The following is a 15,694-nucleotide window of genomic DNA, read 5'->3' as shown; positions in this document are numbered from 1 at the left end:
GTACTTAAGTATATCATCTTCATAAACGCTTCCATTCCATGCATTGAACTTCCTATATCTCGCTATCCCGCTACCCAATATACACAACCAGACCCACACCTCAAACTTCTACTTCCCTCCTCCCCATAGGTATGTCCCCACCCCCTTCTCCCTACATGCCTACCCCATCACCCCATCACCTCTTTCCTCCCACCCCATGATCCCCAGTCCCCTCTCCAAAAATCAACAAAAACGCCCACCCAATGTAGTAAGTGATAAAGTATGAATCCTCGCTTTCCCATGGTGCCGAGTGCCGAAAGATACATGATGAATGACATAAATGATGCTTTTTGTCTGGACAGAAAAGTGGAAATCCTCCTCTTTCGTGTCTCCCTTTCTTCTCTTTTCCCTCTCCAATCTCCTCCCTCTGTCCTCTCCCCCCCCCCCTCTTTCCCCCTTCCTCTTTCTTTCCCCTTTTCTTGGTCGTCTTTCCGCTTTCCTTGGTCGTCTTTCCGCTATCCCCCTTTTTCTATAACCATATGCGTGTTCCCTCCTCTTGAATATGTCCCTCCGCTCATAAAACATTATCGGAACCCGGGTAACCCTCGGTGTCTTTGGTTCTCTTCTTTGTCTTATATACCTTTGACGTGTCGGATGCCGCATGTCGATATGTTCGAGATGTTTAGACCGGGAAAGGTTGTTGCCTGTTGACGGTTATCGCTGTTGTCTGTTCCATCCGGGTGGATATGCAATTGTTTGTAACCAACGATGTGCCCAGGAAAATGGTTGCTGACTCATTGTCCTTTCGCCCACACGAATGTGTCTGGTGAGCGCCATCAACGTTGATTGTGCCACTGGAGTTGACTTGCCCTCCCTCGCTGATGTTGTCCAACCCATTCCCAGTGAATGGCCCAGCGAGTAGCATCGATCGTTGCCTCGATGCGCCCCTCTCAAACATGTCTTTCCGTGACCATGCCGCCGACCACGTTGAACCTCTGAAAGTGTATATCGACCACACCACCAGTCCTTCCCAACTTTGCATCCCCAACCAAGGAAGGGCCCTCAACCATCCCGCCAGCCACTTGCCATCCTTCCACCCTTCCGCTTCCCCTCCTCCCCTTCCTGGGCATAAGATGATATATGAACCATGGCCTTCTTTGTTGACCCCACGCCGCCAGCCAGCCGGCCAGGCAGCCAATTTTCGTCCCAACAAATGATGAATACAGACAGAAAGCTGAAGTATGTAAACCTTCCAAACCCCCCCACCACGCATAAACCCCCAACCCCTTTCCCCCCAGCCAAAAGCCCAAAATCTCTCCCCCAAAAAAGAAGAAAACTATGAAGCATTGTACTGTATAGGCGTCTTGTGCACACAGAAAGAAAGAAAAAAAGAGTTAGGAAGCTACGTAAAATTTGGGGGTATCTTTCGTTCACCGTCACCAATAAATCCATTCATCCTTCTCATCCTCTCTTCGTCGTCCGCTGGTTCCAACCATCGTTTGGTCCATCATCCTTCCACTATGCATGCTGAATGTCCTTGGTCCTCTCTGTTGGGATTTCGCTCTTTGCTTTTTGCGTCAATGGATATCGACTGCTGCTGATCTTGTACTCTGACGACATGTTGTATGTGAGCCAGTAGCCATAGGGCCCTTTTGGTTGTTGTCGAATAGCTTTTGCGTGCGGTCCTGGGTATGGCTTTATGGCTGGCTGGCTATGCGCTGCTAAAGGGGTTAAAGTTCCAGACCACTCATTTGTAGCCACAACCCATAACCTTTCATCCCTACTTGTAGAAGCGTTCAATCCACTTCTCACCCTATAGCCAAACGGAAAAAGGTCTCGAGTTAGCAGGTTGTTCCTTTGCCATGAATAGTTGCTGCTTTGCGAAGCCGAGAGCGTGCGCGTCCAGAGTGGCAAATTGACCAAATCGCAAAGGGGTGGTTTTTAAATTCCAAGACCGCTGGTGCTGGGTTCGACTACATTATCGGACAGGTTGATGAGGAGCTGCGCCAGGCAACGCTTGGTGGCGGCGTCGTCGCGCAGGACCGAAGAGAAGGTGGCGTCGCGAAGGGGCTCCGGCAGGCACTGGCGGAGTGCTTCGCGGGCACGAGCATTGTCGCTAAGTCTATTTTGCTGTTGTCAGTACCGAACGACAACCAGAGAGTTCAAGGATGGGATGAAAAACATACCTCAAGAAGCACCTAACAACATGTTTGAGGAGCCTAGCGGTTTGCTGCTCGACGAGCTGCGCAACCATATTGCTGAGGACGGTGCCGACAGCGTAGAAGCGCTCATAAGTGGCACAGATGTAGTTAAGACCATTGTCATCGAGCAGAATCTTCTGGACGATGAAAATAGCAACCGTCTTGCTGAGCTCCGACCCGGTCTCCATGATTCTAAGGCAGAGGGGAATGATCTCGGTCGTGAGGAGGAAGTTGATGACCTCGGTCGAATCGTTTTTGACAAGCGCACCGATGACCCCCAGCGAAGTAAGCCGGAGGTATTCAAACGGGCGCGACTTAGACGTCGTGTTCAGGAACGGGTAGAGGAAGAGGGGGATGTGCGCTGAGGAAAACAAAGTTAGCAAGTGTAATCGGTCTTGGCTTGTAACAAAGGGGCAACCCACCGTTGAGGAAGAGGGTACGCGTCTCGTTGTGAGACGCCACGCACTGAAGGAGGGCGAGGGCATTGCAGACCCGGTTAGAGGCAGCAGCGGTGAGCTGAGAGGGGTTGAGGAGGGTATAGACACTGATAATCTCCTGGAGGAGAGATGTCATAACTCCTAGACATGGGGGTTAGCGCATGATCGGCGGACAAGGCTCGCGCGAGGCCACGAAGCGGCGGGGGAGGGGCTCCGAGTTATAGATCAATCAGTAGTACTTACCGAACGAGTGCCAGAGAATTAGGGCCAGTTCGGGAACCTGTTCTCGCTTCTTGCTGAGCTCCAGGAGCGCCGCCTCCCTGGTATTCTCGTTCAGCAGATCGGCTATGTACTGCAGGGTACGGCGGTTGTCGTCCGAGACCACGGGCTCAATGGCATTATCCTGCGCATGGGTGGCGGCGGCGAGGGCATTCACATTGTTATGTGCGCCGGCCATGCGGTTATAGTGCTGCTGCTGGGCAACATTGGCGGCGGCGGCGGCAGCCTGGGCGTGCTGGTGGTGGGAGGTCTGTTGGTGAAGCCAGGCAGAGTCGGCCTGGGGGTACTGGTGGTGGCCGTAGACATGGGGATTCTGCATCATCTTGGCTGTGTGTCGTGGAGTGGTGGGTCAAAGACGTCGGAGCTGTCTGGATATAAATCGATGGAGAACTCGGGGATGGCGCTGATGTTGTCGGATTGTTGGTTATCTTTCGCCAGGAACTTGACGATGGGGCAACGGCAGGCCGGGCGGCATGAGAGGGGTGTCGTCGGGCGCGTAGAGGGTCTCTCTTTTTCGATGGCGGATATATCAGAGCAGCGGTGTCAACGGCTTCGTTCGGGCGGGTAGGTTGTGTAGAGTAGACAAAGTGTTGTGTGAGGCGTTGGCTGGATGGAGAACAAAGGCGGCGACGGGGGCGGCGGATTAAAGTGCAGATTGCAGAAAACAGTCACAGGCCCGGCAGGCAAGTGCTTGACGATCGCGACGGGTCTTTGAAAAGATTGGTATAAACGCAAAATATGGCAGAATGAGAGTGGTTTGTATTGTTGGTTGGTAGAGGTAGGCAGAAGTGGTGTCGGTGAGGTGATCTGGCTGTAGTAGTTAGGTGAGTAGGATTTGGTTGTAGTTAGTTGGCGGGCAAGAATCAAGATGAAAGAACCAAGCTGGATGGCGCCCGCCTGCTGGAGTCGAACCTCGTCTCCTGCTCCTGCCGGCGTTCGAGGGTCACACCCACAGCGGGCAGAGCGGTCCAGAGCCGCACCCGACAGTTTGCGCACAGACCACTTAGCTCGACGTGTGGGGAAGCTTCGGTCTCGTTCCGATTCATGATGCATAGTTAACCCTGGGTTGTGTCCGCTCACACCTATAACCCTACCATGCTCAGGGGATGATGGTTGGGTGACAAATGCCGTGTGCTTTTCTATCAGATGAAATCTGCGGTCTTCGGGAAATCGAGGATGGGAATGATCAACACGTTCCGATTTTCAGTCAGATGAGATGGAAGGAAGAGGAGATCAAGGCATCTACTATGACATGTGAAACTTTTCCAGAACTCCAGAATCTACGCTGACGATGAACACGCCGCACCTGCCTGCCCCCCTGACGCTTCATCCCGTCTCACATCGCTTTTATCAGCCTTAGAAGGTAGCACGTTTCAGTTTCATATTGAGGTTATTTACTTTCATCTGCAATGATATCTAATTCCCCTTCAGACCAACGATCCTAGCCTAGGTATTTTTTAACAAGCCATCCGTACAAACACCGAAAAAATGCAAACCCCTTTTCTGGTCCACCAGACGCCCGGTCCAGAGACTCACTTCCTAACCCTAAAAGTCTTCAGCACATTCTTCCTCCCCCCAGGCCCCTTCTTATACTTCCCATGCCCTCCCTTTCCACCCTTCGCCCCCTTCTTCCCCTTCTGTTTCTTCCCATCATCATGCTTCCTAAACGGCACAAAGCCCACCTGGCTTTCGGTCAAGGCGTTCTTGCCGTCGCGAGGCAAAAGGTAATCGGGCACGTGCTTGAGATGGGCCTGCTGGCGCATCTTGGTTCCCAGCTCGCCGTCGTGGCGCAGATGAGAGAGCTCGTTGGGGTTCTCTTCGAAGTAGCGCTTCAAAGTCTCGGAGCGCATGAGTTCTTGCCGAAGCTCACGGGTGCGGGCTTCGCGGATTGCTACTTTTGTTACGGCACGGAGGGCTATGGCATGTACGTTAGTTAGGGAACTAGAAGGGGGGGAAGCAGGCAGGGGGGGGACTGACCATCGTTCATACGATAACGGAAAGCCTCCATCTGGTCCTTGTTAAAGTTGTACGGCTCCAACTTGCGGTTGAGCTTGGCCTGCTGACGCATAACCTTGGCCAGAACCTTCTCGTCCTTCTCGCACTGCTTGATAGACGTGGGCTTGTGCTTGCCGAAGAGGTCGTGGGGGACGACCATGGACAGAGCAATACCCGCGCGACCGGCGCGGGCGGTGCGGCCTATCCGGTGGATGTAGGAAGAGGAAGAGGTGGGCATGTCGAAGTTGATAACGGCGGCAACGTTCTTGAAGTCGATGCCTGAAAACAAAAGTTAGTTAGTATCCAGAAAATCCCAACCATGGACAGTCAAATCAGACTTACCTCGCGAAACACCGTACTCCTGATCCCTTCTACCCTTCTTCTTCTTTCCCTTGCCGCTCTTCTTGTCCTTATCCTCACCATCCTCCTTCTTCTCAGCCTTCTCCTCGGTCTTCTTCTCATCCTCCAAGAACACCTCGCTCCTCTCATCCGACGCAATGATGATATCGTAAATACCCCTATTGAACTCCTCAATGATCTTGATGCGGGTATTAATTGGCAGCTCCGAGTTGAGCACACAGCTGCGAATGCTGAACTGCTCAAAGAAAAGCTTCAACCGATACGCGCGATCGATGTCCGCCACAAACACCAGGCAGGGGCCCTTGATCAGCTGCAGCTTGAAGATCAGGTACGAAATCAGCCACTTGTCGTCCTCGCCGCACTTGACGTAGAACTGCGTCAGCTTCTCGTCCTCGGCGCTGAAGGACTCCTTCAGGTCCAGCATGGTGGGGTTGCGGCAGAAGAAGCCCTTGAGGGTGTCGAGCTCGTCGGACACGAGAGTCGCGGACATCATGGTGGTTTGGACGCCGCCCTTGGGAAGCGAGCGGGCAATGTTCTCCATGTCTTCGTCGTAGCCGTAGGACAGGACGAGGTCGGCCTCGTCGAGAACCAGGTACTGCAGCTTGGCGACGCTGAGAGCGCCAGACTCGATGTTATGCCAGGCGCGGGCGGGGGTGGAGACGATCACGTCAGGGGCGTTGGCGAGGAGAGACCGGAGAACGGCGTCGGACACGTTGTCGGTCAGCTTGGCGGATTGGATGTCCTTGGTGCAGAAGGCGGAGAAGGCGTCGATGGCTTTGTGGACTTGGTCGGCGAGTTCGCGCGTGGGGACGAGGATGAGGGCGGAGGTGAACGGGGCTGAATCGGTCTGTCAAGTTTCCATTTCGTTAGCAATCCATCTCTGTCACAACCCATTCCATTCTCCCAGGTGATAAGATAAACTCACAGCCTTCCTCTTAAGAATGCCACTCAACACAGGCAACACATACGCCGCCGTTTTGCCAGATCCCGTATTCGCCTTGCACAACACGTCCTGGCCTGCTAGCGCAAGCGGGATCGCCTTTCTTTGCACAAGCGTCGGCTTCTCGAAGCTCTGTTTCGCAACGGCCTGCACGAGGCGAGGGTCGAGACCCAGGTCGGAGAAGGTCAAGTCGGCATCGTCATTCTCGTTCTCCTTCTTCTGGTCCTCCTGGCTCTTGTTCTTCTTCTCGTCCTTTTCGTCTTGTTGTTTTTGCTCGTCCTTTAGTTGTTGCTCGAGCTGTTGCTCCTCCTCGGCTTGTTCTTGTTGCTCTTGTTGTTGGGTCTCCTCGTGCTTCTCCTCCTCCTGTGGTTTAACATTCTGCGACTTGGACTTCTTCTCCTTCTTTTCCTTCTTCTCGGTTGAGGCCTTCTTGGTCTTCTTCTGGGTCTGGGGCTCGGCCACGACCGACGGCTCGTCCGTCTCGTTCAACTTGCGCTTGGGCGCCATTGTGTCAGGGTATCTGGGTTGTGAGGTGTGGTATTAATCTGATCTTGAGGGACAGTGGTTATGAAGTGAAAAACACGGTGGGAGTGGGTGATCAGTCGGCTGGAGACGGTTGTGGTTTGGTCAATGGAGGGAAAGATGGAAGATGAAGAATGTGTTTTGGTTTGGAAGTGGAGGAGGGGCCTGCACTCGAGCTACGAAACTGATTCGATCCCCAATTCGAATCGACCGAAAGTTTGGGAAAAATTTCGACGGGGACTCGCCCAGGCTCTGCACCCACTGATTGGCCAGCGCTACCAGTCCACTTCACAGTGGGCTTAGGCGCTAGCGCACCGGCAGCTCATTGCCCCACAAAAGCTTAATCCAACAACCCCCACAGCGACCGGGGGGATCAACACCGTTGAGGTCTGTTCACGACTTTCACGGGCTGTTCCTTCCTTCACTCTTCAGTAATTATGCCTTATGGATGTTGATCCTGGGGAAGCGCTCGGCAAAAAATGTCAACATGCTCAGTGAAGATCACATCATCTGCACGGGTACCCCAAGAGCTGCTATACTAAATTTGATGGAAACCCTACTGGTAGGTACCAAGAACGCAAACAAATACATCTGATCCATAAACCATACCCCTTCAAGCAATTCCTCGTTTTCTTTTGCTCGAAACGATTCCGTATTCCACGTAAACAGAAAAAAAGAGACATGCGCTGAGAATCAAACTATTCATCCAACACGAAACGAACAAAACAAACCCTACCAAATCTACACTTGCGCAGGGCGATTCATACCAGGCTCCCATAGCACTACTGGTACAGCTCTGGCGCCGCTTTTTACCATACCATAATGATATGAACGTCTGAAGACAAAGAAATACTTCAGCAATCGTGTCTCATGCTCGTTGTCCACGTGCTACATGAGTCTTCCCATCAGCAACCCTCTAATACTAAAAGCACTGCACCACAGCTTTGTACCTCGTTGGTAACCGTGGCTTAAGAAGGCCGCGGGTACATGGAAGTTCAATCAGTCATATGAGGATCAGTCTCCGGCGTAACGCTCGGAGGGCTGGATCGGCAGCTGCCCCGGTAGATGTGGCTATTGAAATGGTTTTCGGTGGGAAAGAACTCTCGACAGGTCGGACAGGTGGGCTCAGCGGGAGTTGAAGACCGAATCCTCTGGCGAGGCCCCGGTGTTGTATAATGGTCCCCGTGACCATTTACTGAAGCCGCTCGCTCCGTCTAATAGCGACGGCCGTAGTCACGAGGCGGGTAGGGCTCGCGGGGGTACGGGTCACGCGGAGGGAAGTCCACGGGAGGAGCGCGGCGATCGTAAGCATCCCCGCGGCCGCTCATGTACGGGTCGGGAGGGTAATCGCGGGGAGCGCGGTACGGGTCGTCGTAGCGTCCGCGAGGGGGAGGGTAGTCGTCGAGTGGGCGCCTGGGTGGCGAGCGGTAACCACCTCTCCTGTCCTCATAGTACTCGCGCCTCGGTGGGGGCGACCTGTCACGGTAGCCATCGCGGTATCCGTCACGGCGGGGGCTGTATCCACGAGGAGGGGGTCCACGGCGGTCGTAGTCGTCCACGGGAGGGGGGTATGGGCGGCCACGCGGCGACCTCGAGCGAGCGCGGTGATCGTTTCTGGGGATGTCGGGTTGGGTCTAATTCCAAATGTCAATAACCATACCCATTTAAGCAGATGATGGTAGTCCTTACATTGGCAACGCAAGTCACGCGCTGGCCCTTGAACTCGCGGTTGTCGAGTTTCTCAACTGCGGTCCTCAAATCGGCGGCATTCTCGAACTCAACGAAGCTGTAAAATCGGTCAGTGGAAACGTTGACCAACCTTCACCGAGGTTACATACCCTTCACCGTTCTGGTTGCGTGTAGTCTCGCTATAGACGACATCAAGTCCGGACTGACGAGCAAAGTCCTTGAGATCCTAAAAAGCCAAGTCGAGTAAGTTGAAGTCCGGGATCTGGCAGTTGGTGGTCCTCCCATGTATCACAACCAGCAAGAACGTGTCCAGGAAGCCGGTTTTGTATGGCAGGTTGTCATCCGGCTCTGGGGTGTCATCTGCCCTAGTCCAGCCCTAACAAGAAACTCCAACGGCAATACTGAGAAGGATGAAGTGAAGGAAGCCGGATAGAGCCAGTTTGGGTGTACAAGAGAGAGCCAAGTGCGTTCAGCTGGAACGGCCGGACCCCAAACAGTCGGTAATAGGAAAATGACGAAGTCCGAAAGGCCAAACTTGCGTGTGACTGTGTGACGGGGAATATGCCATGCTGGGGGATGCGAGAACAGAGTAGGGTGCGGAATCCATAGGTAGCCCGGAGAAAGAGAGAAATCCATATGATGATCAAGCGGCGCACAAGGAAGTGGAAGGGTGACAGACCTGCCAGCTGGTTTCATTGGGAAGGCCAGAGATTTGCATCCGGTGAGGCGTGCGTCGGGGCCTGGGTTGGCTGTTACGCTCGTGGGTGAAACCGGGACCTCCTTCACGGTGACGGGCGCCACGTGCAAACTGAACAGTAAGGCGCTCTCCCATGAAGTCCGATCCATCTTGTTATTGTTAGTCGGTCGATATCGTAGCGAGGAGAAAGGGTTGAAAACGTACGGAAAGCTGGAGAGATAAGGACGGTTAGCGCGTGTTTCTTTCATGTTACTGCGACACACACAGAGAGCACTTACCAGGAACAACATCGCGAGCGTCCATGGCATCCTTGTACTCGATGAAACCGAAGCCGTTCATGAGCTTGATTTCGGTGATCTCGCCGGTGCCATGAGTTGCAAAGTGGGCTTCCACATCGGCCTTGGTTGCTTTGCGGGAGTCAGCATTGTGTACCGTCGGATGGACCAGACCAGACCAGACCGGACCGGACCAGGGGCCAGAGCAGGAACAGCTGGACGGAACAGGTAGCCTCGCTGCGAATAGGGAGTGATTGATCCTTGATCATGGGAGACGGCCGCTGGTCGACGGTGGCTGTGGTGGTGATGTTGGTGTTGTAGATCCAGGTCACTCACCGTGCCGGGGCAGGTTGCCCAGGTAGAGACGGGTCGACGATACTTCAGTCATTGTGTCGAATCGTGTTTGCGAAACCTGTACAGGATAGCCAAGTTGTGGTAGGGCGGATGAAGGCCGACACGACAGAAGAGAACGGAGCCTGGCGAGGTGAAGAGGGGGTTGGTCGGGGTAATAAGCGCGACGTCCTGTATGTGTCCTGCCAAAGCCTCGTAAAAAGCTGCGTAAAAACTTGTCCGGAGCCTTGTTCGCGCGCCGACCAGTCAAAGTGCAAGCCGTGAGAGAGACCACTCTGGGCGGAGGGGCGGGAGGCGCAGAGAGGGCACGTCAGCCAAGTTGTGGTGGGTAGTGGTATCGCTCGGATGATTCGATCAGAGACGAGATTTAATCACGCGACGAATGGGCGTCAAGTTGTCGTCGCGGTATTGTGTGGTTATTGAGAGTTTCAAAGTTGGGAATGATGGATGGTGGGAAAAGCCCACAGGATGTTGGAGGAGAGGAAGCTGTCAGCGACGGGACACGGTTGGGTGGATGAGGGATGAAAGAAAAGTGGAGGAAGGATTGAAAGTCAGGGCGGGTTGCGGAAGAGGGAAGTAGGTGGACGGGCCCTGTTGCTGCAGCAGCACAACTGAACCAGGACAAGGAAGGAACAGAAAAAGAGGGAAAAGATTTCAGCGCACCACGCAAACGAAGAAAATGGAACTCACAAAGTCACAAGCGCCGACCGGTCTCCTGCAGCACAGTCGTGCCAGTGAAAATGCCTGCCCTGTTGCGCTACAGTCACTTCCGTCAGCGAGGACGACGACGACGACCTCGGAACTGCCGCTGTGCCGCCTACGGTTACAGCCAAAACCAGGCACTCAACCCACTGAAAAAGGCATGGGCCTGGCTCTGGCAAGCAGTGGACGGCGGGCAGGCATCATAGACGAGTGGGGTGCGGGAAGATGTGGGCCGCCAAGGCTATTATCTGTCCAGTAGGAAACCAGCAGTGCCCTGAATGCGAGAATGTGTCACAACCACCCTGGTCCTTGCGAGAGGGGAAAGGGCAAGGCATGATGCACGCGTTGCACGGGCACCCCTCCTTGTTTGATGCCGCTGCTGCTGCTGGTCGCCGCCGATGTGTTTCTGGGGAATGCGATTGGTTTTGTTTTTATACTTGGCTGTCGGAGCCTTGTTTGATATATTGGCATGGCATTGTCGAGATTCATGAGGGTAGCAATGGTGTTGAGGATGAAGTCATCACCAGCTCAAAAATAGCTTTGTGTAAACACAAGGAGCTTTGGCCTCTCTCTCTGATGCAATTCTATGGAGCATCTCATATCTCAAAACCCCAGAGCTTCCATTCCCAACAGGGCTGATCTGATTCATGTCATTGCGCCGGCTGGGATGGTGACGCTTTGTTTCCTGTCATTTTGTCCCGCTTCCAGATCTATTGTTCCAGATGTTCACCGGCAAGTGTTGAGTTTTTGTATGCGAAATTGGGATCGTCGACTATCGATAAGAGCGCTTGCTCGTTCTGGGTACCCTACGGTACAGTTTGAGGTTAGATCTCGGTGCCCGCCATACCCCACCTCGGAAATAGACACACCCAGCGTTCGGGAAGGAATGCCCCGTCTACCTACCTAGGGAAGAGGAGGTTATTCTCAAAAGGAAGGAGAGGAAAACAGCATAGTACAGGAAGGAAGGCACAGGCACCGGGAGGAATCCACGGCCGGCCCCGACATCTTCACTTCTTGGAATTGGCCTCCCCCGACCTTTTGAGTCTTCTTGATTTTCTCCTTATCCTCTCACACTTCTCGAATCAGTTCATATGACTATGCAAGCCTTGCCACCTGGCATTTCTTTACGACCTCCTCTGTCCTGGCAGAAGAACAACCATGACAAACAAACCAGGGTGATATCGCAAGTTTCACGACCAGGGAAAACGGACCATTACCAATACACAGTTACGTGCACCTGTGGCAATCGATATGCAATTAACCAGTTTATTCAATTTACCATTACGCTCATATTATCATGATCATTAAACCCATCCCACATCAACATCCACAACCACATCGATCAGTCCTCACCACCAAAGACTCTTTACTTCCTCTTCCCACCAGCCTGCACAACCAAAACACTAGCAGCCACCGCATTACTAACCAATCCCTCCGCAACAACACCCACCGTCTTGCCCAAATCTAACCCTCCGTTCGCACTACTACCAACATCCACCCTGCTGCTGCTAGCAGCCGCACTACTCGTCGCAGCACCCTCACCATCAACCTTCCCATGCCGTCGGCCAACAACAACCACATCGCCCGCTCCGCCCTTCTTCTGCCCAACAGTAACCTTGGCTAAGCCAAGCACCGTTTCCGAGAGGTTGTTCTTGCCTTCTGTCAACTTGGACTCCTCGAATACTACTCGTGAAGAAACATCCGCGGGCAGTGAGTCGCGGAGGGTTGCGAGAAGTGTTGCGTCCTCGTCATTTTCGGGGTTAGAGCCGGAAAACTTGAGATGCACAACCGTTGCCGTAACATTCTCCTTCCTCGCCAGCTGCAGAACCAAGCGCAGGGCAACGCGATCATCAGCGCCACCGATGAACGGAAGGAAGACGTGGTGAGTGCGATCGGTGATGGTGGGGTATGTTGCCAAAGCTGGCGTGCGGTGGTGTTGGGAGTGGAGGGAGACGCCTGACTTTGAACGGGTGAGTCCACCGGGGGACTGCGCGGGACGAGGACCAAAACCGCCAAAGCCGTTGTCGATGAAAATACCCGCGTTGCAAACCTTCTCTGCTTTTGCTAAGGTCTTGTGGACAAATTCCAGGTGGGGAGTGTTACCCTTGAATCGATCGCTGGCACCCGAGAGGGAAAGAGGTTGGTCAAAGTCTGACAGACTGCCGTATTCGCTCCATGGAATCAGGGCAAACTCCGACTGCGTATCAGCGGCATGGGAAGTGAGTGTTTCGGCATAAGAATACTCGGGGACGACGGCTACGCGGCCCGAGACGGCGACGTTGTTGGACATCGGCGACAAAGAGGAAAACGTGCGGAAGGTGTTGATCACGGGATCGCGAAGGGAGTAGAGCTCTTCGGCTAGGTCTTCGGTTACTTGCATGACGGAAGACGTACGATCGGTGAGCTCAATGAGACGGAGGCCGTGGACTTCGAGGGGCTTGGTCTTTCTGGTGATCGTGACTGGGACAGATTTGCTGCCTTCGCCGGTGTCTTCGACAGTGGAGTCAAGCTCGGGTTTAGGGGTATTCTCGGTCTGGGGACTAAGGAGGGTGATGAAGGCGAAGAGAGAGGGCAAACTGTCGAGACGGAGATAGACGAGCATGCGTTGGATTTGGAATTGGTCGCCGACGGACTTGGAAGGATCGGAGGTGCTTGACTCGGATTCGGATGGGGCAATCGGGTTTTCGTCCCAGTCGATCTCGCCACGACGCCATTTTTCGACTTTGCGCTGATACCAAGGGGGATACAGGGCTTTGGTGAGGGGGGTAGTGGCGACGGTGGTGACGAGGGCCATGACGACGAAGATGGTGAAGGTCCTTTGGGAAAGGATCTTGGCTTGGAGACCGATGTTCAACACAATGAGCTCGACGAGACCCTTGCAGCTCATCAGACATCCGATGGTGAAAGATTCGCGCCAGAGGAGCTTGTTGGCTCGGGCAGCGAGAGTTCCGCCAATGATCTTGCCGGCGAAGGCGCAGGCGATGACTCCGATCACATAGCCCCAGGTGATCCCATCATTAAGGAGACCAAGGTTGGTGCTGAGACCGGAGAGGGCGAAGTAAAGGGGGAGGAAGAGGACGGAGATGAGATCCTCGATCTTTTCGGTCATCTTGATGGCAAAACCACCCTCATGAGGGCAGATCAAGCCGACCAGGAATGCGCCAAAGATGGCGTGGATGCCAATGATGTCTGTCCTGGTTAGCAGAGGTAAGTAAGTATTAAGGAAGGGTATACTGACTCGTAAAGAAAGCTGAAAAGAGGACGAGCAACAAAGTCAACGCAACAACACCCTGCGTAGGTCCATTCTGCAAGCTCCCCGTTCTCCTCACCCACCACATGAAAGGCGGCCTCACCGCAAACACCAAGAACAGAATCCACCCAATGCAGCACAGCAACGCCCACAGCGCCGCCAACCCACTGTTATTATTCACCAATGCCACGCAAAGCGCCAGCAAAATCCAACCCGTGACATCATTCCCAATTCCCGCCGCCAACACCGTCACGCCCACGTTGCTTCTCAGCAGCTTGAGCTCAGTCAGAATACGACAAAGCACAGGGAACGCAGTGATAGACAAAGCCGTTCCGATGAAGAGACCGTATACGCCAAAACTAATGGGTACGGTTGTCCCGTCATTGTGGAACTGGTGGTATAAACCCCAGGCAATGCCGAATCCCAAGCCGAAAGGGAGGATCATGCCGGCTAGACCGACGGAGAGGGCGACTTTCCAGTTGGAGGTGAACATGCGCATGTCGACTTCGAGAGCGACGAGGAAGAGGAAGATGATGAGACCGAGGTTGGCGACGTTGTTGAAGACGGGCATGGATTCTTTGGGGAAGATTGCTGTTTTTTCGGCAATGTTAGTAAGTAGTTGGCTTTGAGTGAGTATAGGTGGATGGGTGTAAGTGCCGCCGAGTGAAGTCACGTACTTTCTTCAAAACCGGGTATCCTCATCATAACGGAAGGACCGAGTAGAATGCCGCCAATGACTTCGGCAATGACTTTGGGTTGATTGATCCATCGTAGCGGGTAAGACAGAAGCTGGCAAAAGATGATGACGATGCCGGCCTGGATGATGAATAAGGTGATGGGTGCCGAGGCGCTGTATTTCGTTGGGTTGGCTCCCTCGAGAACACCGGCTTGGCCGTTGACGCTTGGAGTTGTCGCGTTTGTGGAGGAATTTGACGCAGTTGTGGCTGCTTCGACGGCTCTGATGACGGTCTTGAGGACCGCGTCTGTTAGGGTTGAGGCCATCTTGTCGAAGACGGTTCAAGGGTTGCCGTTGGCGGTGTGGATGCGGATGTGGTCTGCTAAGACCAAAGCAACCGAGACGTGCGTACCCGAAGGAATGCTGTTGTCAGTCGTGTCAATGCAGCGTTTCGGTTACTGCATATAAACTGTTATAAGGAAGAATGGAAGAGTGAGTGGCCTCAAGGGACCAGCTCAGACAATGAAAAAGGTTGAAGCCCGGAAGCTGTCACTCGACAGACTGACAACAAAGAAAAGATATATAAAAGGCAGATGGCTGGTGTGGGTTGCAACGGACCCGGACCCAGACCCGGGACCCTGGGAATCACTCCATCCATTGATGATGAGGTATCATCGCCTCCTTCTGATCCTTTCCCGTAGAGGCTGCATTCCTGACTGTACAATGTACAATGTAAGCGGGCACCACCAGCTAAAGCACTGTGAGGAGGTGGGTAGTGTGTTGTGTGTGCACTCCACGTGATGGTGTCCAAGCCGGGGAGGGGGCTTGAAGGATCCAATTGCAGTCATTCCAGTATGCGGAAGGATCATGGACATGGAGGGAACACCACTCATAGAGGAGGTGGAGGGGGTTGGTTGGTCACTGGACAGGGTGAGCTGGGCTGGGCTTTAGCGAGAGATGCGCATTTGTTCGGATCTTGTCCACCTTGTCTTTCGCCTTTCCCTTTCCCTTTCACATGCCTGGCACACCGATAGAAAGAGAGCCTGGATGGGGGAGAAGAGAGCTGGAATGTGTCTAGGGATGGGAAACACCCTGTTGTCTCGCACAAGCACGACTTGAGGCTGAAACTGTTTCTTACTGGCGCATTGCTAGCATACTAAGCTATTCATCCGATAGCGTGTGTGTAATACCAATACAGTTCTTGGACTTCCAAGTTCCAACTCGGATCCATACACTGTCGATAGCGTAGTGTAAGCCCGCGGAATGGTGTCGACGACAATGCCTCAAACTGCTCAATGGTAAAAAAAAGGGTCTATGGCGGTCTAGAACTCGGGACCCTAG

The 15,694-nt window shown here is 53.6% G+C and overlaps 4 protein-coding genes across 4 annotated transcripts; all 4 read right to left on the bottom strand.

Annotated features, from left to right (window-relative positions):
- Positions 1-1,283: 1,283 nt before the first annotated feature.
- Positions 1,284-3,822, bottom strand: SMAC4_03875 (uncharacterized protein). Its single transcript, XM_003347729.2, has 4 exons — positions 2,861-3,822; positions 2,603-2,758; positions 2,166-2,541; positions 1,284-2,101 (listed from the first exon to the last, which is right to left on the bottom strand). The coding sequence occupies exons 1-4, from the start codon at positions 3,216-3,218 to the stop codon at positions 1,921-1,923; spliced, it is 1,071 nt and encodes a 356-aa protein (XP_003347777.1). The 5' UTR covers positions 3,219-3,822; the 3' UTR covers positions 1,284-1,920.
- Positions 3,823-4,074: 252 nt separating this feature from the next.
- On the bottom strand, positions 4,075-6,698 carry SMAC4_03876 (uncharacterized protein; the record flags this gene model as incomplete). The annotated part of the gene is made up of 4 exons (XM_066090015.1): positions 4,075-4,811; positions 4,874-5,170; positions 5,234-6,098; positions 6,177-6,698. 4 exons carry the CDS (start codon positions 6,696-6,698, stop codon positions 4,429-4,431), a joined length of 2,067 nt encoding a protein of 688 aa, XP_065947653.1. The 3' UTR covers positions 4,075-4,428.
- Positions 6,699-7,227: 529 nt separating this feature from the next.
- SMAC4_03877 (uncharacterized protein) lies at positions 7,228-10,242 on the bottom strand. Its single transcript, XM_003347731.2, has 7 exons — positions 9,711-10,242; positions 9,378-9,506; positions 9,304-9,309; positions 9,082-9,248; positions 8,552-8,628; positions 8,403-8,499; positions 7,228-8,347 (listed from the first exon to the last, which is right to left on the bottom strand). Exons 1-7 carry the CDS (start codon positions 9,760-9,762, stop codon positions 7,928-7,930), a joined length of 948 nt encoding a protein of 315 aa, XP_003347779.1. The 5' UTR covers positions 9,763-10,242; the 3' UTR covers positions 7,228-7,927.
- Positions 10,243-11,641: 1,399 nt separating this feature from the next.
- On the bottom strand, positions 11,642-14,891 carry SMAC4_03878 (uncharacterized protein). Its single transcript, XM_003347732.2, has 3 exons — positions 14,355-14,891; positions 13,666-14,268; positions 11,642-13,616 (listed from the first exon to the last, which is right to left on the bottom strand). The coding sequence occupies exons 1-3, from the start codon at positions 14,677-14,679 to the stop codon at positions 11,794-11,796; spliced, it is 2,751 nt and encodes a 916-aa protein (XP_003347780.1). The 5' UTR covers positions 14,680-14,891; the 3' UTR covers positions 11,642-11,793.
- Positions 14,892-15,694: the final 803 nt, after the last annotated feature.

This window comes from Sordaria macrospora, chromosome 7, assembly GCF_033870435.1.
Source record: "Sordaria macrospora chromosome 7, complete sequence".
Lineage (NCBI taxonomy): Eukaryota > Fungi > Ascomycota > Sordariomycetes > Sordariales > Sordariaceae > Sordaria > Sordaria macrospora.
Note: the sequence above shows the minus strand (reverse complement) of the source record. Positions and strands in the feature narration are given on the sequence as shown.

What these genes read in the sequence shown, in the direction of transcription:
- SMAC4_03875 (XM_003347729.2), bottom strand. Translation starts at nt 3,218, where the DNA reads ATGATGCAGAATCCCCATGTCTACGGCCACCACCAGTACCCCCAGGCC. An exon ending in AATTCTCTGGCACTCGTTCG is followed by an intron (nt 2,759 to 2,860) that starts GTAAGTACTACT and finishes CCCCATGTCTAG; the next exon opens with GAGTTATGACATCTCTCCTC. An exon ending in GCGTACCCTCTTCCTCAACG is followed by an intron (nt 2,542 to 2,602) that starts GTGGGTTGCCCC and finishes TGTTTTCCTCAG; the next exon opens with CGCACATCCCCCTCTTCCTC.
- SMAC4_03877 (XM_003347731.2), bottom strand. Translation starts at nt 9,762, where the DNA reads ATGACTGAAGTATCGTCGACCCGTCTCTACCTGGGCAACCTGCCCCGG. An exon ending in GGGCAACCTGCCCCGGCACG is followed by an intron (nt 9,507 to 9,710) that starts GTGAGTGACCTG and finishes ACTCCCGCAAAG; the next exon opens with CAACCAAGGCCGATGTGGAA. An exon ending in CCAATGAAACCAGCTGGCAG is followed by an intron (nt 8,629 to 9,081) that starts GTCTGTCACCCT and finishes TTGGCTTTTTAG; the next exon opens with GATCTCAAGGACTTTGCTCG.
- SMAC4_03878 (XM_003347732.2), bottom strand. Translation starts at nt 14,679, where the DNA reads ATGGCCTCAACCCTAACAGACGCGGTCCTCAAGACCGTCATCAGAGCC. An exon ending in GATACCCGGTTTTGAAGAAA is followed by an intron (nt 14,269 to 14,354) that starts GTACGTGACTTC and finishes CCGAAAAAACAG; the next exon opens with CAATCTTCCCCAAAGAATCC. An exon ending in CTTTTCAGCTTTCTTTACGA is followed by an intron (nt 13,617 to 13,665) that starts GTCAGTATACCC and finishes TAACCAGGACAG; the next exon opens with ACATCATTGGCATCCACGCC.